Genomic DNA, 27,965 nt, shown 5'->3' with positions numbered 1-27,965 from the left:
ATGTATTCATCGTCTCCGCTGACGCTGCTGACCTATCCGTTCAACCCAAAAAGATTGAGGTCAATGACGGAAGTATGCGCACGTGAGGTGACCACGCCCCTCTTTCCATGCCCTGAAGCAGCGCGCCATTTTGTTCATCTTCTGCCTGCAGCGAGCGACTTCAACTTACTCTCGGTAAGTTTGCATTCTTTTCAATAGTCCCAAAGTGGGAGCTATTGCATGCTGTTCTATAAATTGGCATCTGTAAAGTTGCCGTGATAATGTAAAGAACAGAAGAATTTCACATGGTTTTTTAAAGGTTGAGTTGGCAGGCAGTGGCGGTGTGAGGCCTCATTTCAGTTTTGAGCTAGCTTAATATAGTAGTAAAGAAGCGCTCAATCACGCGGGAACCGACATAAGCACGCTGTCTTGTAATGATGATTTTTTTTTTTGCGATAGATTTACTTTTTTACAAGGGGCTCTCATTGATTTAAAGCTTTAAGGCCAATTTATGTATCCTGAATAATGGGCGCGAACGTTGCGGAGTCCGCAGACATGCCGGACATGCTCAATGTCAGTCAGCACATGGCTTAGAGGGAAAATAAAACGAGTTACCTCTGCAGGAATATAACGGTTTAAGGTATAGTCTACTTTCCGTTAGGCTATGTGAGAATCTGCTCGTTTTTTCACTGCAGAGCAATTTTTTTACAATTCCGGTATTTTGAACATTGAGCCCCATTTCTGGTTGGTCTCAGTTGACACCGAAGTTTTCAGAAATGTGCAACTCACCGAGTGGTTAGTGGTGTTCGTTCGTTGTTCCAAATCAAGTATCGTAGCGAAATACAGTTTCTACCGGGCAATGATTCTTCCAACCGGAATCAATGGGATTTATAAAATGCGATACATGTGCAATAAAACATGACAGAAACTGTATTTCGCTACGATACTTGATTTGGAACATCAACGTACACAACAACTCGGTGAGTTGCACATTTCTGAAAACGAACGTTTTTTTAAGGACAGGTTTGTGCATGCACATAGCCAGCCATTGTGTTAGCCAATACCCGAGAAAGGACCAATAGTCAACACAATGTGTGTGTGTGTGTGTGTGTGTGTGTGTGTGTGTGTGTGTGTGTGTGTGTGTGTGTGTCTAACAATATGTGATGCTCACCTAGTCCTCTTATTTTGAGTAATGAAATGCAGCCCTTTTTTCAGGAATGTATGGACAAACTGAACCTCAGGAACTTGGTGTCTATTTCAATGGATGGGCCCAATGTGAATTGGAAACTCTTCGACCTTTTCCAGAAAGATCAAGCTGAGCAGTACGGAGGTGAGGAGTTTATAATGCTATTACTGTGTGTGTGGGTGAGTGTGTTTCTGATCCATTAGTAATTATAAAAATGTATTTTATTTGTAGTGCACTTAACATTGAATAAACAATTTAAAATTTCTAATTTGGTTTCTAATATCAAGTTTGCATTGAAACCTTTAGGTCTTCAGCTCGTTTGTGTGGGGAGCTGTGGCCTACACACGCTACACAACTCCTTCAAGTGTGGGTTCACTGTATGGCAGCTGGACAAATTGCTGAGAGCAATGCACACATTGTTTCACAATACGCCTGCCAAGAGAGAGGATTACATCACCGTAACCAAGTCCAGTGTGTTCCCTCTATCTTTCTGTGCCCATCGTTGGGTAGAAAACCTTCCGGTTGTGGAGAGAGCCCTGGCAGTCTGGCCATCATTTCTCCTGTACATGGAAGCTGTGAAAACAAAGAGACTCCCGAACCCTGGAACAGGTAGGCCCTTCTTAAATGATATGAATAGGTCTGGGACTGTGGCCTAACCCTGGTGGTGTTGTGGCCTTGTCATAGTTTTTGTAATACATGGCTAAGTTGAAATGTCTGACTGTCTGTATGTCTTTTTCTCAGCATCATATGACACAGTTGCAGCAGCCATAAAGGATCCACTCGTCTTGGCCAAATTGCAGTTCTACGCAGCAATTGCCAGGACCTTCAATTCCTTCCTGAAAAAATATCAGACGGATGAGCCTGTGCTCCCATTCCTCCCCTCCAGGACCTGTCCGAGTTGATGATGGTAACAATTTACTTAACGTTATAACCACTGATTGGGCTCAATTGATCCATTATGACAAAATGGGGTTTGTGGTTAGGATGTGTAAAAAATAGTGGCTACATTGTGCATCATCATAAGATAATTTGATGTTGGTGATTAATGTGCCGCACCAGACATTTTTGTGTTTGTCTGTTGACAGAGTCTACTCAGACGCTTCATAAAAGTACTACACGATATCACTGCCCTGCAGCTGACCAAACTGGATGTCACAGACAAGACCATCTGGCTCAGCCCACAAGACATCAGCATTGGTCTAGGTGCAGAGTCAGTCCTTTAGGTAGTGTGATGTTTTCAAAAGATAATTTTACAAATGGTTAGGGTGAACTAGGTGTCATTGAAGACATGTTCTATATTCATGGCTAATTTCTCTCTCTAGAGAATCAAAGGTGCAGAGCTCAGGGTGCTCGAGTTCAAGAGAGAGTGCATGCAGGGACTGAGTAACATGATCAAGAAAGTGCAGGACAAGAGCCCCCTCAAGTATCTGACTGTTAGGCAGATGGTGTGCCTGGATCCGTCAGTAATGTATAGAGAACCAGAAAGAGGCAGGAATCACATGAAAGGGCTGGTTCAAAGGTTTCTCCAGGACAAACAGCTTACTGATACTTCTTCGGGTAAGAATAAGGCAAATTATAGGCTACACATGAATTTATCCTCAATCTAATTAGCTGGTAATGCCCAAAGATTTATCAATGTTTTTCTCTATTTTCTCATTTGTTTTGTCGTAGGGGATGTCATACTGCAGCAGTTTGACAGTCTCCTGTCCTTGGAGAGCCGGAGTGAGGACTTCCTCTCCTTTCAACCCATGCAGAAGAGGCTGGACATCTTCCTGAGCAGCGCCATGGAGCCTTATCCCGAGCTGTGGGCCTTCTGCAAGAAGCTGCTCATCCTCTCCCACGGTCAAGCTACAGTTGAGCGTGGATTCTCAATCAATAAAGAGGTGGAGTCTGATAACTTGGCGGAGGATACTGTGGTCACACGGAGACTGGTGTGTGACTACATCATACAACATGGAGGTGTTACCAAGGTAAGATGACTCCTGTCTGGAGTAGTAATATGCTGTTAAAAGTTGATAGAATCAACATAGTTGGTCTCTTGAGTTTGTCACTGAATCTGGTTCTCTTTCCCCAACCCGATACCCAGGTTCCACTCAGTAAACCGCTACTGGAAAGTGTAGCAAGGGCAAGGACAAGGTATCGTACCCATCTGGAGACCAAAAGAAGGAACAGGGAGGCAAAAGACCAGGCTCTCAAGAGGAGGGAAGCAGAGGACTGTCTTGAGGAGCTGAAGGTTAAGAGGAGACGTGTACAGGAGGTATCTGAGGGTCTGGCTAGGGATGCGGACAAGATGGCTGAGGAGGCTGAAGCGAAGGCAGGGAGCAAGATGGCTTGCCTGATCACCAGGTCAAACATCCTGCGGAGAGGCCATAAGGAGAAGTTGGCAGAACTGGCTCTCCTTGATAAAGAGATCGCTGCTAAGAGTGCAGAACTTAGGAGTTGACTGTGTGATCATAATTTTATTTATTGTTGAGTTGATTTTCATTGTTTATTGTTCAGGAGTCTGTGCTGTTGGCGTAAGTACTCACCACTATGCTGCAATATTCCATCATTCCATAATGCTTTACAGTCCACATTTTCACATTTGTTGAAATAAATGAACAAATTTTGAACAAACGTTGTCAGTAGGTCTGTGAAATAGGCCGTGAAATAGGTATTAATTTTTATATAAGTTGTCTTAAAAGGGACTTAAAAAGACTTGAATTTGACTTGAACAAATCTGTAGGAACCCTGTAATAAAATAACCTCAAACAGCTAATGTCTCATGTATGTTATATTGGGGTAGGGGGTAGAATGGGAGGGGGGGATTTTTGAATAATTCATTTCCAATGAACCATATATTTTTAGGTTGAACAAACACAATTTATTTTAACTACTTTAATATAATAACTTTTGTTTACCTCTCTTTGTTACACATATGCAGTGGTAACTCAATCTAATTTCATTAGATAGATGAATTTAGTTTCAGCTGGACCAACTTAAAAAAAAATTGGTAGATGAACTCAAATACATTGTATTGAATCGATGGACTTGTTTTAGGTTGGGGTAACATATATTTATTGGATGGAAATCCTGCCCACAATTTAATTGAGTTCATCCAATGAGTTGTTTTTTTGAGTGTAGGGCTGTAACGATACACAAATTCACGATTCGGTTTGTATCACGATTTTTGACCCACGGTTCGATACATCCCACGATTCTTTTAAATTTAAAAAGCATTTTATTTAAACACTTAAATACCAATTATCTTAATGTAAACTTTAATAACAAATAATTTGGAACACTGAACAGATTTGAACCGAAAGAATACTATTAAAGTATAGCTAAATTATTAAAGAAATAACCAAAGATTGCAGTTGGAGGATGCTTTTTGCTTGTAGGCATAATAGGGCCCCTTTAACTGTTTGGTTGGTTTATTCAAATATCCTTATTAGCGCTTCTTATTAGGCTATGTAGCTTAAATAATGACATAATCAGGCCGTATAGAATGCAACATGTTTAATAGCCTAACTCTCAATAGATGAGGAAAAACGTGAACGTCGCAATAACGAGGCATAGTGTTACGAGTAGCATATGTGTGTGCGGGAGAATGGCAGTGTGCGTATGCGAGTGACGTCAGCGAGTGAGTGGACGAGCGAGGAGAGCGAGCGGTAGCGCCTGTGTCTAGTGAGAAGCGAACGAGTCCGGTAGAATAAAGTACCCATCCTGTCAATAATCGGTGGCCGCTTCATTCCGACCTATAAGCAGACAAACTGCCAGTCAAATCACACAAAACAATAGAGACAGGATTAGGGATATTATCGGCCGATATTCGCGTTTTTTACGTGTATCGGTATCGGCCGATACGCGGCTGATTTTCGCCGATATTTTTTCGTTTTTTTTTATTTTATTATTTTTTTTACTTGTTCTACCTCACCTGTTTTTAATATTTGTTAAATATTGCTCATCTAATTTTTCTTACTTGTTTTACCTCACCTGTTTTTACTATTAGTTAAATATTGTTTTTTATATTGAAGTTCAATAAATGTTCCTTTTATTAAATTGAGACTTGTAACATTTGTTATCAGTGTAATTTTTATGATTGAGGGAGCAAAAGCAGTATCGGCTCTAAATATCGGCTCTAAATATCGGTATCGGAGTATCGGCTAAGGCTGATGAAAAAATATCGGTATCGTATCGGCCCTAAAAAATCTGTATCGGTCGATCCCTAGACAGGATCACACAGGCATTTTTTTTCTGGATAAATGTCGTTCATATCGCATATGAGGACTTCGACGGCTGTGGAGAAATGCAATCCTCCGTAGCCACGGAGAGCTGTGATCACAGAGAGTGTATCTCGTCACATATTTACGGCATCGATAGGAGGAGGCGCTGTCAGCAGACTATTATTTAGACAAATATTAGCAAATTTCAATGGTGAGAGTTGGCTTGTCTCCAGTTCTTTGGCTTTCAAACCGTTTCTGTTTTCATTTGAATTAAGCGGCAGATGCGCACGGTGAGAAGAGAGCAAATAGGATTCATGGACTCAACCATTTTACAGGGGAGGGGGGACATAAAGATTTTAGTTCTTAAACTTAAACAAGTTACCAATGAGATCAACAGCATCAGTAGCAAAAAATATAATACCATTCAATAAATGTATATTGGAGACACTTCTAACAACCTGGGTGGCAAGTGGGGTGGCAAACATTTTTTGGGGGGTGGCAGCTGCCACCCCTTGCCACCCCGGTAGTTTCGCCACTGCCGGTATGATTTTCTGGCTAAAATGTGGGCGAGAAGGTAATTGATATCGGGGCTTAAATGCGGTGGGGAGCTTTGTTTGCACTAAGCTCGTCTTTCTCAAGGTTGTAGCGATGTGCACCTGGGTGTGGTGCCGTTTCAAATGAGTCAACGTGTTGTGTTGCCAAAAACATACCTGATCACATAGCAACAATGTCGGCAAACAACAATGTTGGTTTTATCAACCTCTCTTTGTCCTAGTTCATAGCTAACCGGGAAAAGAGAAAAGGAGGTCAACTTCATCTTCCGGAGGGGCAGTTTCGACGAACCGATCCACTCTCTCCCACACGCCGCGCCTTTGGGTTTCGACTGTATACTGGTTCCACTCAAAAACGGTCGCTACGGCACCTTTTGTAAGTCTCCTTCGACCCTGAAGAGTAGTTGGCTCAATCATCTTGTCAGACACAAAAGTGTCTGCTACAGACCTTAGAGTGAGTGGTGATGACATATTTATCCCGGCGTATGTTTACAATCCATTGACTCCTCACGTCAGTTTGGCTCGGAAAGCCATGGAAACTTAATAACCCTTTGAATTTGGCTGATGCTGTACAGTGTGGGACACAGCAGTGCTCGGCGTAGGTTTCTCCCGCCTATAAAAAGGAACCGTTTTTAAATGTTTGCGGCCTTGATTCACATCTAAAGTGTATCAACACCAGCTGTCTAGCGCGATAAACACACAGACCGGAACCGGCCGGGCTGTATTATTTGAAGCAGGAAGTACGTCACACAGTTTAGTGCATACAGCCCATTGTACCGGGGCGAAAATTGTACTGCCTAGGTAATCTGCGTTCGAAAATTCCAAACCTGCCTGGCAACAGACGATCGCGTCGAACGATGCCTGGCAACAAACGATCGCGTTGAACGATGATGTAGGAATGTTCATGAACATCATTGAGCGTCACACGACGAAAAAACATCGAACATATAACACTTATTTTACAAATGAAATTTATTAGCGTTGCTAGCTTTATATTTGTATTGTATTTAATTGTTTAATCGCATTTAGCTAGTAAACTAGTGTATTAACACAAGCTAGCTAGACTATGATACACTTTAAACACTCGGTTTACTAGCTAAATTCAATACAATACCAATATAAAGTAAAAACAAGTGTTATCATTATTATGTTATTTGAAACCTGCCTGGCAACGGACAATGGCGTCGAACGATGACGTTATGTTTCGAACGCGGATTACGTAGGCGGGAACAATTTTCGCCCCCGGTACAATTTTGGTGTGACAGCGCCTCAAAGACACCTGGCTAACGTCACAGGGAGAGGGAACACCCTCCTATGGTCTCCAAGTTAAGATAACTAATCCATACCCTGGTTAAAATCGGACACTACCAGCTTTAGGATTATGACTGTATATGCCACAGACAAATAAAGTGGCATTGTTCAAGATTCAAGATTCAAAATTCAAGATAATTTATTGTCATTTCAGCCATATACACAGTATACAGTGAAATGAAATAGCGTTTCCCAAGAACATAAGGTGCAACATAGAGCGACAACAAAAAATCAACAACAACAACAACAACAACATGCTACATATAACTGCAAACCAGTAAAGTGACTGTGTGGAATTTGTAGTGCGGGAATATAAATATAAATATGACTATGTGTCTGAGTAGTGCGGGAATATAAATATGAATATAATAAATATGAATATAAAGCAATAGTGCAATAGTGCATAAACCAAGGGCAACAGAGATGATCAGATCTGTCCCTTAGAGTTGAGGAGTCGGATGGCCTGGGGGAAGAAGCTGTACTGTAGTCTGGTTGTGGCGGACCGGAGGCTCCGGTACCTTCTGCCAGACGGAAGGGGTGAGAAAAATTTGTGTGAGGGGTGGGAGGGGTCATCCACAATGCTGGTTGCCTTGCGGATGCAGCGAGTGGTGTAAATGTCTGACATGGAGGGGAGAGAGACGCCGATGATCTTCTCAGCTGTCCTCACTACTCGCTGCAGGTTCTTGCGGTCCAGTTTGGTGCAGTTTCCGAACCAGGCAGTGATGCAGCTACCCAGGATGCTCTCTATGGTCCCTCTGTAAAAAGTGGTGAGAATGGGGGGTGGGAGGTGGGCTCTCTTCAGCCTTCTCAGGAAGTGGAGGCGCTGCTGGGCTTTCTTAACCGTGGAGCCGGTGTTGAGGGACCAGGTTAAGCTCTCGGCCAGGTGGACACCAAGGAATTTGGTGTTCTTCACGATCTCCACCGGGGAGCCATCAACGTCCAGCGGCTCGTGGTCCCTCTGTGCTCTTCTGAAGTCAACAACAATCTCTTTGGTTTTGTCTACGTTCAGGGACAGGTTGTTGACTTTGCACCAGGTTAGCAGTTGTTTCACCTCCTCTCTGTAAGCTGACTCGTCGTTCTTTTCTATCAGACCCACCACGGTCGTATCGTCGGCGAACTTGATGATGTGATTCGAGCCGTGTAGCGCCGTGCAGTCGTGCGTCAGTAGTGTGAACAGCAGTGGACTGAGCACACAGCCTTGAGGGGCCCCTGTGCTCAGAGTGGTGGTGTTGGAGGTGTTTTTCCCGATCCGGACTGTCTGGGGTCTTCCCGTCAGAAAGTCCAAGATCCAGTTGCAGAGGGAGATGTTCAGGCCCAGCAAGCCCAGCTTCGTGATCAGGTGCTGGGGGACGATTGTGTTGAATGCTGAACTGAAGTCTATGAACAGCATTCTAACATTTGTGTCCTTTTTTTCCAGGTGGGTGAGTGCTAGGTGGAGGGTGGATGAGATGGCGTCATCGGTAGAGCGGTTTGCTCGATACGCAAACTGCAGGGGGTCTAGGGTGGGAGGCAGGAGGCTCTTTATGTGCCTCAGGATCAGCCTCTCAAAGCACTTCATGATGGTAGAAGTGAGTGCTATGGGGCGGTAGTCGTTGAGGCAGGACACAGGTGACTTCTTCGGCACAGGGACAATGGTGGTAGTTTTGAAGCACGATGGGACGTTGGCACTGCTCAGGGAGATGTTGAAGATGTCCGTGAGAACATCTGCCAGCTGGTCTGCACATCCTTTGAGCACACTCCCGGGAATGTTGTCTGGGCCAGCAGCCTTACGCGGATTCACTCTGCGCAGTGACTTTTTCACCTCAGCCGTGGTCAGACGTAGCACTTGTTCGTCGGGAGAGGGAATGTTCTTCTCCGCCACCACATCATTTTTTGCTTCAAACCGGGCGTAGAACACGTTCAGCGCATCAGGCAATGAGGCATCGCTGTCACAGGCTGGTGTAGATGTCCTGTAGTTGGTGATGGCTTGGATGCCCTGCCATAGCTGCCGTGTGTCTCCACTGTCTCTGAAGTGGCCGTGGATTTTCTGAGCATGTGCACGCTTAGCGTCCCTGATAGCCCGGGCCAGTATTGCCCTCGCTATGCTCAGAGCCTCCTTATCACCTGCTCTGAAGGCTATGTCTCGGGCTCTCAGCAGTGCACGTACCTCTGCAGTCATCCATGGCTTCTGATTGGAGCGTGTGGTGATGGACTTGGTTACAGTGACGTCATCAGTGCACTTACTGATGTAACCAGTCACTGATGCTGTGTACTCCTCCAGGTCAATGAAGCCGTCGGTGGTTGCTGCTTCCCTAAACATATGCCAGTCGGTGCACTCAAAACAGTCCTGGAGGGCAGAGATGGCTCCTGCTGGCCAGGTTTTCACCTGTTTCTTGGCTGGTCTGAAGCGTCTGACGAGCGGTCTGTATGCTGGGATAAGCTTGACGGAGAGGTGATCCGAGTATCCGAGGTGGGGGCGGGGCTCAGCCCGGTACGCACCAATTACGTTGGTGTAAACAAGGTCCAGCATGCTCGCCCCTTTCGTCGCAAAATCCACATGTTGATGAAATTTAGGAAGCACAGTTTTGAGATTTGCATGGTTGAAATCTCCAGCGACAATGAGCAGTCCTTCTGGGTGAGTGTTTTGGAGATCGCTAATGGCTCCGTAAAGTGCGGCCAGCGCATCCTTAGCATTTGCACTGGGGGGAATGTAAACAGCTACCACATGCAGGGAGGAGAACTCTCGTGGCAAATAAAAGGGTCTACATCCCACAACCGCGTATTCCACCAGCGATGAACAGTACTTTGAGACTAGGGCAGAGTTGTTGCACCAGTCAGTGTTGATGTAAACACACAGTCCGCCACCTCGGGTCTTGCCGCACAGTGATGAGTCCCTGTCGGCTCGATGCGAGGTTAGTCCGTCTAGCTGAATGGCCGCATCCGGGACTCGATCGTTGAGCCATGTCTCTGTAAAAACACAGACACAGCAGTCCCTAGTCCCCCGTTGAGTAGTCCGCTGAAGTCGGATGTAGTCCAGTTTATTCTCCAGGGAGCGGACGTTGGAGAGCAGGATAGACGGGAGAGCCGGCCGGCTAGAGTTGGCTCTTAGTCTAGCACGGACGCCGGCTCTCTTTCCCCTCTTACAGCGTCTCTCACATCGCTTACGGCGCCTCCTCAGCCAGCCCTTGCCAAGGCTGGGGCTGGGGGGTTTACATAGCAAGCCAAGAGCCTGTAGTTCGTTCAGAAGTTCCCCCGATGGTACAACTGCCGGACTGCGTTTGAGTTCCAGCAGAAGAGTACGATTTATAGGTTTAAGACACATAGTTAAACGTATAAATAGTTATAATAGTAATAGTTTATACGTTTAACATAGTTTAAGACACATAGATTTCGTTTTAAATACACATAAATAACATAAATAACACCGTATTTTTGCTCTCGGGGGGTTGCAGCGAACCAGTCGCGCCGCCGCCATGGCAACAATTGTTAACTATTACATAGGGTTACATATTAAACATTAGTCACATGAAGTTACATATTATACATTAGTTATATGTTGTGAGGTCTTTTATTAAAATCCATTCATCACCTTCTTAATTAACCTGATCTTAAACCACCATGACTTACCACATGGGTATAAGAGATGAGCCCTGTGAAAGCAATATTCATTTTTATAGTAAAATATGCATTTGTAACTGTGCGTTCACACGAAACGCGACAGGGTGCAGGATCCCATACAAAGTGAACGTATAGACGCGTATCGGGCGAATTTTTCGCGAGAGAAAACCGGCGACAAGTTTTGATTTATCGCGCCGCACTTTGGCCTTGCACAGGCGAGCGCGTTCACAAGGATTTGTGGCGCGACAAATTCGCTCGAGTTGAAATATTTCAACTTTGACGCGAATTTCGCGTGATGACAGCCAATCAGCGTTCAACAGCGTGGCCACTGAGTCACATGTGTAACGTAACAGCCAATCAGTGTTCAACCGTCAAATTCAGTGCAGTGCAGTCTGGGGTGAACTGCAGCATGGAGGAGAAAGTGAATGTTGCCGTTTGCGACTCCCGGAGCTCTATATATTATATAATAGTGTAGCCAAAAAGCTCTGTCACTCGCCAAAAGCTCTGTGTGCCTCCGGATGGCCATAGCGCGGGGAGCTCTCATAGGGATTGGGCTTCTCGGGGTTTGTTTACCGGCATTGCTATGTTTCCAGTCTTGTGTGTTCCAACGGTTTATTAGGTAGGCCTATCTAATAAATCTCTGTCCATTCAATACTTCATTCACTGCCTCTTCCGTGGTCATTACAATATTATGAATATACTGCGTCGGGTCCTCCGACGTCTCTCCCTCTTCCACAAAAGGTAAAGACATGCAATGGTGGTTATCTTGTTGTGGCACGACAAATTCGACGAAACTTGCACAGCGACAGATTATGATGTGTGGCGCGACAAAACTTCGGTGACAACGCGTACGGGCGACAAATTTCGCGTTCGGTGTGAACGCACATACCCATGTGGTAAGTCATGCTGATGCAAATTACAAATTTGACCTAAAACACACTCTGATATTGAATCAAAAAAATCATTTTGAGTGCACCAGGACAGATATCCAGTGTTTTTTTTAGAGGCAGCCTTTCTAAGATGCTCTGCCAGAGTAACATCATACCGTGCTATAAGAGATCAAGGATACCCAGAAAATGTCCACTGCTAGGATTTCCTAACTGTGCATTTTGTCCCCCTCAGTGGCAGGTTTCTTTCTGCAAGGAAGAGTATGCAGTTGATCACTCGAGTCAACAGGCTCTCTGCAATTCGCTATCAATAGTTTTACCTAGGCATAAGCGGGATGCCAATTCTTTCCACATCAGATAAGCATTTATGTGGTAACCACTTGTTTCATGGTGCTTCAGTATCTTTGAAAGACACTGCCAGTTATTATAACCCACCACAAGGCGCGTGTCAGCAACTCTAGCTTCACCAAACCGTTTTTACTGGGTCTATTGACATAAAACAAAGACTTGCATAGAGATTGAACTAACCTCTATGCAAGGTTAGTTCAACCACAAACAAGTTCCTTAATTTTTCTTGTTATGATCCGTTATATTGTAGGCTCCATTCTGATCAGTACACAGTTGCAAGACAACAGTAACCTGTTGTTTTACTAGGAGATTTAGCTAACCTGAATATTTACAAGCCTCCTCTTGATACACTGACATAAAAACGACTTTCAACCACTTTGAAAAGCTTTCTTTCATCCCTGCGCACCCTTTCTCCTTCCCAATCTTTCTTTTTCTATGTTGTGACCCTGAGGGCTTTCTTCTCTGCCTCTCCATATTGAGGTACGTGTCATCAGATGACAATACTGTTCAAATGAAGACACTCTGGCGCTCGCCTCCAGCGCCAGAGTGTCGAGGGGGCTCCCACTGGAGCGCCGTGTGCGGAGGAGGGCCTTATAAGTGACGTTCCTCTGTTATTGATCATCATATCGTGTACACAAGCGCTGTTAAAAACAGAAAATGCCAATTCCGTCTATACGAGCAGAGGTGTGCGCTTGATAACCGCTACGCAGCGCATTTATTGCATTTACTGCTCGTTTTCACATTACAAACTATTGTGAATTCAAAAAAATCTAGACTACATTATATATTTAAAATAAATATGCATAATAAAAATTGTCTTAGGGGTGGCAAATGGGGTGGCAAAGAATGATTTTGGGGTGGCAGTAGCCACCCCTCGCCACCCCATGGTGGCGCCACTGTGGGCAGACCCAGTGATTTGCATTATTAGAGACCTGTTTGTATGTATTGTACATGTTCTTTATAATCTGAAGCAGGATCAACTGATACACAGCCGCGGCTATTTCCAGTGCCTTTTGTTGCAGCTCATCAATAGTCTCTTTCACACAGGAGTTTGACTAACCTGTTTCCCTTCAAGTAGCCTGACCTCACAATTGGCCATTCAACCGCTGTTTCCCTTATATTCCAACTTCTGTTTTTCTTAGTAACTGAACCACAATGACATGATTTCAGAAGCAGCCTACATCTGTTGTCTAACTGTGGATAATGTTAGAAGTTCATTGCTAGACAGACACAACCACACATCCACACACACACACTATGTTGTACGAATGTTGTCGAACCAGTACCTGATCTAACAGTGTGTTCCTGAATCCTTGAGATTTTTTTTTTTGCATTTTTACCACGTAGGTCAATTTAATGTTGATTTTAAATGCTCTTGCACACTTGATTACATTGCTACTTTATGCCGGTCACTAATTTATACATTGCATGGTCTTGCTGTGCGTGCAATACAATGTCGAGTTGTTTTGTTTATTTTTGGGCTGGTTTGCTAAAGAGGCTAATGTAGCAAACAATAAACAACGACTAGCCAATTTCATGCCACAATCACAAAGAAGAACAGGAACGCTATGAATGCTCCGAGACTGGAAGTGACGTCATACGTGCAACTCGGAAAGCGGGCGTCCGAGGATTGAGGAACACACCATAAGCCCTGGCCCCAGGTACCATGAGACACGTCCCGATGACCCGTGCTGGGAAGTTTACGACAGACCAACCAAACCCGCCCGCCCAACCCTGGCAGAAGAGATGGGAGACCAGGCATGAACTCTTATGCCAGGCAGGAACTCAGACAGGTCTTGCTAAGGACTATGATGATTATGAGCTATACTCACAGGGCAATATCCCAAGCTCTGTGACCACCTTTAACAACCACACCTCTATAACACTTAGCAACCCCCAGCTCTGTCAACACCACCTTGAACAATCCAGACAATACAACCCTTAACCGGGCCAAATGTTCAGCTTACTTTTTTTTTAACAATACAAACTCATAAAGCATATGACCAGATCATGACTTTGATCTTGGGCACTTTTTATATTTGGTCGCCTTCATTCATACTCCTGCTGTTCTCAGTCATAGGGCCTTATTTTAACGGTCTGAAACGCAAGTGAGAGGCGCCAAGGGCACGTAGCTTTGTGGGCGGTTCTATGGCGATGTCACTATTTTACCGGCGCAAAAAATGACTCTTGCGCCCGGCGCAAATCGAAAAAGAATTGGTCTGAAGTAGCCTAATTACCCGTAGGTGTGGTTTGGGCGTATCGTGCAATAAACCAATGAGAGTGCCAGCTCCCATCCCCTTTAAGAGCCATGAGCACATTTGAATCTGACGAGTTGATATTTTGACAGCGCGTCTCCAGTCTCCGATGAGACAGATGCACATGAATTTCAAACTTCAAATGGCTCAGTTTATGGCCAAACAATATGGCCTAATTCACACATGGAATAAGGTTTTCTTCCAAAACTTCAGAAATACTGAGTCCTCAAATACATTTCGGCAAAGAAAATGTATATGATCTAACATATGATATGCGGTAACTGTGGTTCTCTTTAATGATATACGCAATACATTATAAACATAGTTTCTTATCAGTATTGTATGCATTATAGTTATCGACTTGTGTTCCTAATATGCATGCGTCCCCCCGTTAATATACTGTACATTGCCATGGCCTGTATTATGTGTAACGTGTTTAGTTTGTGTGTGTTTAAACAGATGGACGCAGACACGCGCACCCGCATTCATTAATTGTTTTACACATACACACACGCGCGCCCGCATTCATTCATTCTTTGTAACACTCACTCGTGGTAAAAAATGTTTTCAATCAAGTTTTCATCAATCCTAAAAGTTATGGGCATGTACACGATGCCTGTGTCAAGGAAATATGTGTTTGCTGTACGGTGTTTGCAGATGCATTGATTTAAAAGTACAACTTTTTACCGCTGTATCAGCTTTTCTTTCCCAAATAATTTCCCAAGAATGTGTGGCTAAGTAGATGAGAGAAGCAAAGTGTATGCGCGAGGTGCACAAGCAACCTTATGCATGCGCCCTTAAAATAACCTCTGAACAACGCGCCACTGTCTTTAAACCAGGTATTTCCTGGTTTGTGGCGCAAGTGGTTTCTGAAACTGCAAAATAGCACTAGGGAATGTTTGCGCCAGAACACGCCTCCTCCTTTCGCCGAACCGCCCCTTGGGGCGCAAGATCATTCCCTAATTTACCGACGCATGGCGCAGGAGGGAAAAGAACGCTCTGCGCCAGTTGCAAACTAACAACGACACATGCGCCAGTGATTAAGTCAATTGCGCCGGATGCAAGATAGGGCCCCTACAATTCAAGGGATGGTGCTTCTTTATTTTTCCAATTTTGCAAAATTAACTTCTTATAAACCAGTGAGGAGAAAATAATTTGTCAACCCATTGGGTATCTTATATTTGCAATACTTCAAAAGAGGCATATCTTTGGTGTGAACGCCAACTCACAAATGCAGATTCTTGACATCCACTTGATCCCAGAATGTTCAGCTTACCACTAGAATGTACTGTTAACAATCGTGTGACAATAAGAACCACATGACTTCTATATCTCAAACACTTCACAGCAGTCATTGAACATTTGCTTGTCATCCTACACACATTTTTAATGAGGTCAGCATTGTCAGTTAGTTGCACACTTTGGACTTCGGTGTCCTCGTTGTAAAACGGTGCTCGATGCTAGATTGGGTGGAACGCAGACTTTAAACAGATTGGCATGTTGGTTCTTGGTCGATGATGTTATTCCTCACTTTGCCTTTTATTTCTTCAGAGAGCTGGAGCCATTGGAGCAACGATTGAGATTTTGACACTTGACACTTCATTTTCTTCAGGATACTTAGCGTGACTATCGTTTTGTAAATGCCCTTGATTTACATCCCTTTTGACATGGAAAAGAAGGTAAGGTAATCAATACATATGTGTATTGTGTGTTTGTGTGTGTGTGTGTGTGTTTCTGTTATCTTGTATGTGTGTGTGTGTGTGTGTGTGTGTGTGTGTGTGTGTGTGTGTGTGTGTGTGTGTGTGTGTGTGTGTGTGTGTGTGTGTGTGTGTGTGTGTGTGTGTGTGTGTGTACCCTTGTGTCTCAAGCTGTTGAAACACAAGAAGCTGTATTCATTGTTTGTTTTTCCTGCCAGGAAACATGAGGACGTGGAGGCCGTGGGGAATGAGGAAGAGGAGAACAGAAGGCAAGCCAGCACTCTGCAGAGCTGTGAGATACTCTTATTTTGAAACTACACTGAAAAACACATTCACTTGTACGTAAGGGACTCTTATTCTGTAAACGGATGGGCAATTCACCTGTCTATTTCAAATGTCAGCCTTCAAACTTTTGTCTTGGGCGCTTTACATTTATTTTGGATTTTGACATACTTCCTCATCGTATGGTGAGGTGAATTGTTTGTTTCAATGAATAAAGTAAAACTCATTGCTGCTGTAAATACAACATGGTAGAGCTACATTTGGACAATCGGCTTACATGGTGAAACACCATGTTGTGTGGAACACATTACCAACCGAAATCAAATTAATAGTTATTTACTATTTTTTTAATAAATGTTAGGTGCTGGCTAAACGCAAACCAGAGCTGTACCAATTTTTAACAAATTGTACTCTTACTGTCAACTATTTGTGTATTGCTAGGCCCTATATGGTGGTGTATTTTATTGTACTTGCCTATCTGTGGTTTATTGTGGTTTTATGAAACTGAAAGCAATATATTTTAATTATACTGTAGATGTAAAAGCCTAATTAGGGACAATAGTTAATAATTAGTGGTTTCGTGATACTGAAAGCAGTATACTTTAATTACACAGTACATGTCAATGCCCAACTGGGGACAAAGGTTTGCAAGTAAGCCACAGCTATAAAAACATTTTGTTTAATTGAAAAACTGTTAAATTACATTGTCCCATGGTTCAATTTAAGGAATTGAATAAGTTAATCAGAAACTTACGGAAAAAGTTTAGGAGTTTTTTTGGAGTTCTGACTTCAAAGTCAGAATAAAAAGAGTTCTAACTTTAAAAATATGCCAATGTAGCCCTAACCCTCTTCCCTACCGTCCGTGGGTCAGGGCGTGGTACCCATTCTGTCCGGTGCAAAGTGACTCTCACCTACTTTGGTTCCTTACAGGTAGCCTACCCATAATACTGTCTTTAATATCAGAATTCCGATGTTAAATTAAGAACTCTGAAAAATATCACATTTGGCACTAATCCTATTCTGTAGAAACGTAATCAGAAAAGTTAAGGTACAATTTGGTCAGTGTCTTCCTTTGCGCCTCATCATGTGTCCTGCTTAAGCTGCAGAGTGCCCCCTAGGGGTCACCCTGCCGTACAGCAAGCATGTTTCACAATCAAGCCCTCAAGCCCCTTTTCTGTCCACTGTCTGTAATCACACGCTTCTTTATGGAGCAAAAACTAACCTGAATGAAGACTGAATGACTATAGCTTGTAATACGTTGTGTTTATATAAAGGTCAGAATCTACTATGAATGAGGAGAGAGAAGAGGGGGGTCACACCTCTAAAATCAATGTGTCTGGAGAACATGGCCGCCAGGGCCAAACTAAGAGGTAAGAAGAGGATTTCCTACTGTCTGTGACTGCTGTCCATCTCTTCAGTGCTATGCCTTCAAGTTGTTAATAGTCTGAGTATAAGCTGTGTGTGTGTGTGTGTGTGTGTGTGTGTGTGTGTGTGTGTGTGTGTGTGTGTGTGTGTGTGTGTGTTTGTGTGTTGCGTTACAGCCCAGAGCAGCACGTGAGACCAGCCTCACCTGTACCCAGCTGCGTCTCCATGAAGAGTGAGAGATCTATTAATTTTCCTCCCAACTTGCAAGACAGACGCCCCTCCAGTGAAAAGTATGTATTCCAAAGCTGCTGAAAAGAAAAAAGTTGGTTATTATCAGTCTACTGATCAGACCCAACCAGTCAGGAGAGAGATAAGAGTTCCTATTGTAGACGTTTCAAACTCTGTAGCGTTAGCGTCTTCCCTCGTCATCAGAGCAGAGAAACACAACAGAACTGTACCGTCCCTCCAAACATCATCAGGGGTGCACTGTCAAGCATTGCATACTTGACAGTTGCATTTACATTGTTTTTTTCTGCCAGGAAACAGGAGGAGGAGGAGGCCGTGCGGAGTGAGGAAGAGGAGCCCAGGAGGCTTGCCATCGCTCTGCAGAACTGTGGAGACTCCTTGTTTGAAACTACACTGAACAATGCCTGTATGTATAGGGCCACTTATTCTGTAAACGGACGGGCAATTCACCTGTCTATTTCAATTGTCAGCCTTGAACCATTTGTCTTGGGCGCTATACATACAGTGTATCATTTGATTTTGACGCACTTTCTCCTCATATGGTGAGGTGAAGTGTTTGTTTCAACGAATAAAGTAAAGCTCATTACTACTGTAAATACCACATGGTAGATCTAAATTTGGAAAAGCGTCTTTCTCCATGACCTGCTGTCAACTCTGGAACTCCATGCAGTTATGAACAATTTTACAACAAATGTTAGGGGCTGGCTAAACGCAAACCAGAGCTATACATTTTTTTTAGCAAATTGTACCCTTACTGTCAACTATTTGTTTATGTGTATTGCTATATTGTGGGGGTATTTATTGTACTTGCCTATCTGTAGTTTGTTGTGTTTTTTTATGAAACTGAAAGCAATATATTTAAATTATACTGTACATGTAAAAGCCTAATTAGGGACAATAGTTAATAATTAGCCACAGTTATAAACTCTCTTAGCAGCACATCAGTTTCATGCCCCTATTTGAACTTAGATATATTGTATCGTCAAAATCGAATGCAATTCAAAAACCCGGTTGATGGGAAAAACAGAATGTTCAGGGTGCCCCCTAGGGGTCAATCTGGGGTGTAGCAGGCTTGTTTCACAATCAAGCCCTCAGTGTTGTCTGTCCACTGTCTGCATTCACACGTTTCCATGAGAGCTTCTTTATGGAACAAAAACGAACCTGAATGAACACTGAATGACTATAGCTTGTAATACGTTGTGTTTATATAAAGGTCTCGAATCTGCTATGAATGAGGAGAGAGAAGAGGGGGGTCATACCTCTAAAATCAATGTGTCTGGAGAACATGGTAGCCAGGGCCAAACTGAGAGGTATGAAGAGGATTTCCTACTGTCTGTGACTGTTGTCCATCTCTGCAGTGCTGTCTTAACATCTTTATACAATGTTTAAGGTGTTTGTGTGTGTGTGTGTGTGTGTGTGTGTGTGTGTGTGTGTGTGTGTGTGTGTGTGTGTGTGTGTGTGTGTGTGTGTGTGTGTGTGTGTGTGTGTGTGTGTGTGTGTGTGTGCACGTGTGTGTGTGTTGTGTTACAGCCAAGAGCAGCATGTGAGCACAGCCTCACCTGTACCCAGCTGCGTCTCCATGACAAGTGAGAGATCTATTAATTTACCTCCCAACTTGCAAGACAGACGCCCCTCCAGTGAAAAGTATGTATTCCAAAGCTGCTGAAAAAAAGAAAGTTGGTTATTATCAGTCTACTGATCAGACCCAATCAGTCTGGAGAGAGATAAGAGTTCTGATTGTAGTCGTTTCAAGCTCTGTAGCGTTAGCGTCTTCCCTCGTCATCACAGCAGAGAAACACAACAGAACTGCGCCGTTCCGCCAAACATCCCCAGGGGTGGTTCCAGTATTGACAGCTGCATTCACTTTGTTTTTTCTGCCAGGAAACAGGAGGATGAGGAGGCCTTGGGGAGTGAGGAAGAGGAGCACAGGAGGCTTGCCAGCGCTCTGCACAGCTGTAAGAGACTCTTATTTATTTAACTACACTGGAAAAATACGAGATGAGCAATTCACTTGTCTTTTTCAAATGTCCGCCTTCAACCATTTGTCTTTGAGGCTATACATATTTGTTGAATTTTTACACACTTCTTCATTATATGGTCAGGTGAATGGTTGGTTTCCACAAATAAAGTAAAGCTCATTGCAACTGCAAAAAGGGATGTCAAGTCTGGAACACATCATCAACCGAAATTCATAAAAAACTAATTATATGCTTTCTATTGTCTTTACGTTCAGTAAATATTTCTGCCGTGTGCCAGCATGAGCTCAAGACTCACCTGAAGGAAAGGTTCCAGCATGTGTATGAGGGAATCGCTGAAGCAGGTCAGCCATCACAGCTCAATCTGATCTACACAGAGCTCTTTGTCACCGAGGGAGTCAATGGAGAGGTCAACAAGGAACATGAGGTCAGAATGATTGAAAAAGCTTTCCGGGAGTCAGTAAAGGGTGAAAAAACAATCAAATGTGAAGACATCTTTAAACGCTTACCTGGAAAAGATCATCCAATCAGAACGATAATGACAACTGGAGTGGCAGGCATTGGTAAAACCTTCTTAACACAAAAGTACACACTGGACTGGGCAGAAGGCAAAGGCAACACCGACATAGACTTCATATTTCACTTCACTTTCAGAGAGCTAAATTTACTGAGAGAGAAAAAATTTAGCTTGGTGGAGCTTCTTCATCACCTATTCATTGAAACTAAAAGAGCAGGAATCTGCAGCTACGACCAATACAACGTTGTCTTCATCTTGGATGGTCTGGATGAGTGGCGACTTCCTCTGGACTTCCAGAACGAAATCTGTACCGATGTCAACAAGTCTTCCTCGCTCGGTGTGCTGCTGACTAACCTCATCCGAGGCAACCTGCTTCCCTCCGCCCGCATCTGGATAACCACGCGCCCTGCGGCAGCCAATCAGATCCCTGCTGTCTCTGTTGACAGGATGATAGAGGTGAGAGGTTTCACCAAACCAAAAAAGGATGAGTACTTCAGGAAAAGATTCAGAGAAGGGACGCTGGCCAGCACAATCATCTCCCATGTCAAAGCGTCACGAAGCCTCCACATCATGTGTCACATCCCACTCTTCTGCTGGATCACTGCTTCAGTTCTGGAGCACATCTTGACCACATGCAAGAGAAGAGAAGAGATGCCCAAGACCCTGACTGGGATGTACATCCTCTTCCTGAGGGTTCAGTCCATACGGATGGGCAGGAAGTATCGTGGAAGGGCTGAAACAGATCCACCCTGGACACCAGAGAGTAGGCAGATCATTTTGTCTCTGGGAAAATTGGCTTTTAACCAGCTGGCGAAAGGCAACCTGATCTTCTACGAGGCAGATCTGGCAAAGTGTGGTATTGATATCAAAGCCGCCTCACAGTACTCAGGAATGTTCACCGAGATCTTTAAGGAGGAGTGTGGACTGTACAATGAGAAGGTCTTCTCCTTTGTCCATCTGAGCATTCAGGAGTTTCTGGCGGCGGTTCATGTCTTACATTCCATCATCAGCTCTGGTATAAATCAGTTTACAGGATCTTCTAAACTAAGCAAGGAATATGGGGTCCAACTCCTACACCAGAGTGCTGTGGACAAGGCCTCCGAGAGTGAGAACGGACACCTGGACTTGTTCCTCCGCTTCCTCCTTGGCCTCTCTATGGAGGAAAATCTGATTCTCCTACAAGGCCTGCTGGATCACACAGAAATCTGCCTGCGGAGCAATCAGGAAACAGTTGTGTACATTAAGAAGAAAATAAGTGGAGATCCCTCTCCAGAGCGATGTATCAACCTGTTCCACTGTCTGAATGAGCTGAACGACCAATCTCTAGTGAAGGAGATCCAACAATACCTGGCATCAGGAAGACTCTCCAGAACTACTCTCTCCCCTGCTCAGTGGTCAGCTCTGGTCTTCATCTTACTGTCATCAGAAGAGGAGCTGGACGTGTTTGACCTGAAGAAATACACTGCTTCAGAGGAGGGTCTTCTGAGACTGCTGCCAGTGGTCAAAGCCTCCAAAACATCTTTGTATGTCCTCAGTCAATATATTATATAACATGCTCCAAAATACATTGATATCAACGAACAATAGCAATAAAAATACTGGAAATCTCTTGTTTTAAGGCTGATCGGCTGTAATCTGTCAGAGGGATGCTGTGAAGCTTTGGCCTCAGTTCTCAACTCCTCTAGTCTGAGAGGGCTGGACCTTAGTGCCAATGATCTTCAGGATTCAGGAGTGAAGCTGCTCTCTGCTGGACTGGGGAGTCCACAATGTAGACTGGAAACACTCAGGTCAGTTTCACTCAATGAATAAAGTTCTGAATATAAATATATATATAATTTTTTTAATTATGTTAATAATTGTTACTTCTTTTAATAATCTACTTCCCCTTACTTTCGATAAAAGTAAATCAATTGTTCCAAATAAGTGTTGAGACTTTACACCAGGATTTTTCGATGAGCAAAGAATTGCATTTCAAGGCCAATGATATATTAATAGATTCATCTAAGATTTTTTTTGTCCAATATAATCATTTAATAGTTTCCTCTTCAATTTTAATCCTGAGATATAATTGTATTTTAACATCTTGCATACACAATATAACCTGTATTCTTATACTTTATTATGTTACTGAGTTCCCTGTAGGTTGTACAGTATAACCATAGCATCTTCTTAAAATAGTAGACTTTTAGCTGCAGTTTAAGCAGAATTTTGTTTAATATTTAAATTGGACATCTATTGTTTATCTTTTATTTTGACACTCAATGTGTCTACATTTTGGTATTAGATTGATTGAATTCAATTCTATGTAAGTCATTTTTTAAAAATATTTTGTTTAAAGGCTGAATGGCAGTCATCTATCAGAGAGAAGCTGTAGAGCTCTGGCCTCAGTTCTCAGCTCCAACTCCTCTAGACTGAGAGAGCTGGACCTTAGTAACAATGATCTGCAGGATTCAGGAGTAATACTGCTCTCTGCTGGACTGGGGAGTCCACACTGTACACTGGAAACTCTCAGGTCAGTTTTAGTCAATGAGAAAAGAGTTATGTAAGTATATTCTTAATCAGTTGGTTAATACATTCTCATTTATGATCCCCAACAACAATTTGAAGTAATCTTTAAAAGAATGATGTCATATCTAGTATACAATAATATTTTTTTATGTTAAACCCATTCTACACAAACCTAGAGTATGATACATTTAAAAACAATTCTAAAGCATTCCTACGACACACAACTACCTGCCTGCAGCTTCATTTTACAGCATCGATGTTTAAAAAATATTTGTTTTTCTAAAATGTTTTAAAATATGTTTGTATTATTTTTAGGCTGATCAGCTGTAATCTGTCAGAGAGATGCTGTGAAGCTCTGGCCTCGGTTCTCAGCTCTGAGTCCTCTAGTCTGAGAGAGCTGGACCTGAGTACCAATGATCTGCAGGATTCAGGAGTAATACTGCTCTCTGCTGGACTGGGGAGTCCACAATGTAGACTGGAAACTCTCAGGTCAGTTTCACCCAACAGATCCACAAACGGAGGTTTAACAAACACTGAGTTAACACTGAACTCTAGGTTGATTGACCCTGTGCCGGCCAATCCAGAGTATTCGGTTCCCCAGCAGCGGTTATGCATTAGTTCAATCAACTCGGGGTTGGTTAACACAAGGTTGTGCGCGTCCACGCCAAACCTAAAAAGACGTGATGTATGGATCATGGAAACCCTGATCGATATGGCGAAACGGGCAGCTTATTTCAATGAAATGGAACTCCAGGTACTCCTGTAGAGCTATGACGAGGAGAAGGACATTATCGCAAGAAAAGGGAACGCTTAAGCCTCTGTAACCCGGAGAACCAAAGCCTGGCAGCGGATCGCTGACCGCGTAAATGCGTTAGTTACACGTCAAAAGCATGATCCTTAATATTTGAGCCATGAATATATAAATATCCCAGTTAAGCATTCTTAAAGATCCTACCACATAACCCCTTTCTTCTAAAAAAAGATGTACTCCGATTGCTTCCAAGCGGTCAGCGGATCAAGTATAAAAACGAAGTATAAAAAACATACAAACGGGTAAGCTTTTCCCACCATCGTATTGGTATAAATTTAAATAAGCCATTTTTTTAAGCCAATTGTGAAAAGGCCGACAGTCGGCAGACTGGATCTGGCCCTCAAATTGTCTTGACCCCGTTGGAGGAGCTGTTAATAAACATAAATTCAGGGCGCCCTGGCATGGAGGGGGTACCTGGAGGTACCTACCTCCTCAGAGAGTCAGGGGCCATACCCCTCTGGTTGAATGTAGGTTTTTGTGTTTTCTTGTATTTTAGATTTTTTTTGCCTTTGAAGTAACACATGCAAACCGTGTGCTTGCCACAGCGCATACTATTCCAAATGTTTCTTTTTTTGGTAACTGGGTAGAAAACCTAAAAGTGACAATTCATCAACTTCACAGATCAAGATGGATCTGTGCTTGTAATGAAGCCGCCGGCTACGATCGAACATTCTCCAGTGGATGCAAGTCTGTTAGGACTATTTTATACTTTATGTTGTAAATGCCTCTCGGCATAGTACTCAGACAATATTGCTCTTTGTATGATAGGAGGCCAATACAAATCTTGGATGGCTCATCTGAAACGACTGAGATGTGCTCAGCATCTCCAACATTATAGCCTAGATAAAACTACCATTTGCAAAAAACGGAGGGCTACGCAAATAGTCTGGAGTGAACTGTGGCCAGGTCCTCGAGTGGTAGTGTTGGCTATGTAAGGCTATTTAAATATATTAAAGATTTGCGCGAGAATCTATGTCTCTCCACTCCAGCAAAAAGTCATCCGATATGCCAAGATGTCGAGCCGTGGTCTTATCAATCGCTCCCGGTGGATTGCACGTATAATTTGCGCTCCGATATCAGCAGTTCTCTCATCAAAAGGGCATGCCATTGTGAACACATGAAATCTGCGGTGAACACCGGTTTAAATACCCAAAACCGGGTTATGTTTCAAACTTAACCTGCGCAAAACCTGCTCCGACCAGGTTTGATTCAGAGCATATGTTTCTATAGCAACTAACATACCGTGATCCTTTTGGAACGGAAAACGTAGGGTTACCGCAAACCCTGGGTTAACTTACCCGGTTATGTGATAAAACCGGCTTTGTGGAATACCCCTCAGGTCTTTGTAAATCTTGTATGTGTGATTTTGTGCATATCCAGTGTTTTTAATTATTGTCTAATTATTGTGTGTGTGTGTGTAGGTTGTCTGGCTGCCTGCTCACACAGGAAGGCTTTGCTTCTCTGGCCGCAGCTCTGAGCTCCAACCCCTCCCATCTGAGAGAGCTGGACCTGAGCTACAATCACCCAGGAGACTCAGGGCTGACACTGCTCTCTGCTGGACTGGAGGGTCCCCACTGGAAACTGGACACCCTCAGGTAGGGGAGTTCACCTTTCTAATCAAGAGAACATATTGGCAAACATCAATGGGCTATCCCTAGCAATTTTCAATTGACTGTTTTTAAAGACACCATGCTGGTCTCACTGTGTTTCCCCCCCAGTGTTGACCACGGCGAGGTTTCGAGGCTGGAATCAGGTTTGAGGAAGTGTAAGAGTCCAGTGTTTCATTTTATTCAACACAACACACTGACTAGTCAGATAGAAAGTCCATCCACATAGCATAGGGGAGGTCCATTCATTGAGATCCTACTGGGACATGAGATGACGGTTGACCTCATCTATCTCCATCTTACTGATAAATGCCCAGCCTACCTGTTGATGTATCCACGAGCAATCCACCAAACATGGATTCATCGCTTCTTAATCATGTTTAGGACTGCGACTTAGTAGATCATTTACATTTTGATGTGTTTGAATAGTCATCAAATATTAGTAATTTTCCAGCATCATTAAACTTTGTGTTTCTGTTCTGGATTACTCAGTTAGGCTTATTGCCTCTTGTTCTACCCCACAGACGCCTCTGACTTCACATTGGACCCAAACACAGCCCACCGTGAACTCTCTCTCTCTGAGGACCAGAGAAAGGTGACCAACGTTGAGGAGCAGGAGGGGTGTAATGTCTCCAGACAGGTGTTGTGTGGACAGGCTCTGACTGGCCGCTGTTACTGGGAGGTAGAGTGGAAAGGGGAGGTTTATATCGGAGTGGCGTACAGAGGAATAACAAACCAAGGAAAGAGTGATGGGACTTGTCTTGGATACAATGACCAGTCCTGGAGTCTTTATTGTTTTGGTGATCGGTTCTCTGCCTGGTACGACAGTATAAGGACAAGGATAAGCTTCCACTGCTCTAATAATAACAGAGTAGGAGTATATTTGGACCGACCTGCTGGCACCCTGTCCTTTTACAGTGTGTCCCCAGGTGTAGGAGGGCCCTCAGACACACTGACGCACATTCACACCTTCAAGTCCACATTCACTCATGGCAACCTCTTTCCTGGGTTTGGGTTGAACCGCTATGGTTCCTCAGTGTCCCTATGTCGGCTCTAGTTAGCCCACACACACAGACACACACTCACTCACTCACTCACTCACTCACTCACTCACTCACTCACTCACTCACTCACTCACTCACTCACTCACTCACTCACTCACTCACTCACTCACTCACTCACTCACTCACTCACTCACTCTTTGTTAAATCTGATTATATAGAATTATTTCAGTTAGGGACATTTATTTTCATATAGTGATCATTGAGCTATATTCATCAATCTAATTCAAAAGTTTATATTTCTTTTCTATCAAACTGCTACTTTTTTATGATTTGAGGCAATGTAATAAATTGAAATGGTGTTGAATTTTTTGCTCTTAAATAAACATTAATTAAACTAGTTTTAATTGTTAGATAAAGAAACTAACACTTGTTATTCAAACATTTAAATGAAATACACTGTAGCGACCCACGGGGCTGCGTCGTCATATTGGTTAGCGCGCAAAGGGTCTTTAAGGCAAGGCAAGGCAACTTTATTTATATATCACTTTTCATACACAAGGCTGACTCAAAGTGCTTCACATATAAACATTGTCATACAATAAAATAAAATAATAGGTAAGTAAAAGAAAAACATATGCAAAAAATAGAAAGTTAAAAAGGCATTTTAGTATTAAAATAGAAAATAAAGGCAAAGTTATTTATCAGAAAGCTATAGCAAACATAAAAGTCTTCTTTAAGAGTTTTGTGTTTAGGGGATTTTACTGCGTAAAGTGTTCTGATTGTTTTGTTGTTTTGGTTCATGGTTCCGTGACACAGACCATTGTAAACTGACTGACGATGTAGGACCTTTGTTCAAATGTATATTCTGTGTTTAAAGTGGGTTTATGTGTATCAAAATAAAAGTAACCCCCGGGGGTCATGCGTTTTATGTACTGTACTTTAAATAACCCTCTGGCTCTAGTTCATTCGCTCCTCGTCGTAGCTTGCCACAATATGTAACATTTCTGCATTTAAATATCTAAACAAATAACTAGGCCAATGTTTTATTTTTTTTGTACATTATGTCAGAACATAAGTCATCAAATAAATTGGTCGGGTTATTTTTAGATGTTTTAATGCAGAAGTGTTACAATTGTTTCCAACAATGTTCAAACCAAGAGGAATTGGTAATTGCATTCATGGTTATGGTCCATTTGTTCGCATCTCCATGGGGTCATAATCCCATCACAATACCCCCTAACTACCAGGGAAACGAACGCAATCAGACATCCAGTAGAGACAGGTAATTTATTGATATATTTCAATAGCGATCTAGTTTACTTCTTTAACAAGAAGATCATGCCAGCCACCAAGCCAATGCAGTGGACCCACCGATAGACTGTTTTGATTGTTTTGATTGACTGACCCCTAGCGGCCAAGATGACATTTCATACCTTTGAACAGATTATTATTATTTTGGCGATCCTTTCAGCGCTTTTAATCCATTTCACAAAGTGAGATGTCTAATATTTTGTTGATATATATAGCCCTCATTTTTTGCCAATTAATTGAAACGCCATCAGAAGAGCACAGTTCAGGAAATAAAGAATCGGCAAATCAGACAATCTAAGCATGTGCAGTAGCCTATTCTGCG

The 27,965-nt window shown here is 43.1% G+C and overlaps 2 protein-coding genes and 1 long non-coding RNA gene across 3 annotated transcripts; all 3 read left to right on the top strand.

Annotated features, from left to right (window-relative positions):
- The first annotated feature begins 54 nt into the window (after positions 1-54).
- Positions 55-3,782, top strand: LOC115540158 (uncharacterized). The gene is made up of 8 exons (XM_030351222.1): positions 55-174; positions 1,195-1,309; positions 1,472-1,774; positions 1,907-2,072; positions 2,251-2,388; positions 2,488-2,722; positions 2,837-3,135; positions 3,252-3,782. The coding sequence occupies exons 6-8, from the start codon at positions 2,536-2,538 to the stop codon at positions 3,606-3,608; spliced, it is 843 nt and encodes a 280-aa protein (XP_030207082.1). The 5' UTR covers positions 55-174; positions 1,195-1,309; positions 1,472-1,774; positions 1,907-2,072; positions 2,251-2,388; positions 2,488-2,535; the 3' UTR covers positions 3,609-3,782.
- A 12,014-nt stretch (positions 3,783-15,796) lies between these two features.
- On the top strand, positions 15,797-19,576 carry LOC115540162 (uncharacterized). The gene is made up of 7 exons (XR_003976126.1): positions 15,797-15,998; positions 16,235-16,308; positions 17,573-17,668; positions 17,840-17,953; positions 18,203-18,315; positions 19,123-19,219; positions 19,440-19,576. It is a non-coding gene; the product is annotated as an uncharacterized LOC115540162 (long non-coding RNA).
- A 357-nt stretch (positions 19,577-19,933) lies between these two features.
- On the top strand, positions 19,934-27,260 carry LOC115540803 (NLR family CARD domain-containing protein 3). Its single transcript, XM_030352379.1, has 6 exons — positions 19,934-19,953; positions 20,039-21,925; positions 23,226-23,399; positions 25,143-25,316; positions 25,440-25,486; positions 25,853-27,260. The coding sequence occupies exons 1-6, from the start codon at positions 19,934-19,936 to the stop codon at positions 26,383-26,385; spliced, it is 2,835 nt and encodes a 944-aa protein (XP_030208239.1). The 3' UTR covers positions 26,386-27,260.
- Positions 27,261-27,965: the final 705 nt, after the last annotated feature.

This window comes from Gadus morhua, chromosome 3 (genome assembly GCF_902167405.1).
Source record: "Gadus morhua chromosome 3, gadMor3.0, whole genome shotgun sequence".
NCBI classification, from domain to species: Eukaryota; Metazoa; Chordata; class Actinopteri; order Gadiformes; family Gadidae; genus Gadus; species Gadus morhua.
Note: the sequence above shows the minus strand (reverse complement) of the source record. Positions and strands in the feature narration are given on the sequence as shown.

Excerpts from the sequence above, each read along its gene's own strand:
- LOC115540803 (XM_030352379.1), top strand. The coding sequence starts at position 19,934 with ATGTCCGCCTTCAACCATTT. Across the intron at positions 25,317-25,439 it reads TGGAAACTGGACACCCTCAG|TGTTGACCACGGCGAGGTTT; the intron begins GTAGGGGAGTTC and ends TTTCCCCCCCAG. Across the intron at positions 25,487-25,852 it reads GGAATCAGGTTTGAGGAAGT|ACGCCTCTGACTTCACATTG; the intron begins GTAAGAGTCCAG and ends TCTACCCCACAG.
- LOC115540158 (XM_030351222.1), top strand. The coding sequence starts at position 2,536 with ATGCAGGGACTGAGTAACATGATCAAGAAAGTGCAGGACAAGAGCCCC. Across the intron at positions 2,723-2,836 it reads GCTTACTGATACTTCTTCGG|GGGATGTCATACTGCAGCAG; the intron begins GTAAGAATAAGG and ends GTTTTGTCGTAG. Across the intron at positions 3,136-3,251 it reads AACATGGAGGTGTTACCAAG|GTTCCACTCAGTAAACCGCT; the intron begins GTAAGATGACTC and ends CCCGATACCCAG.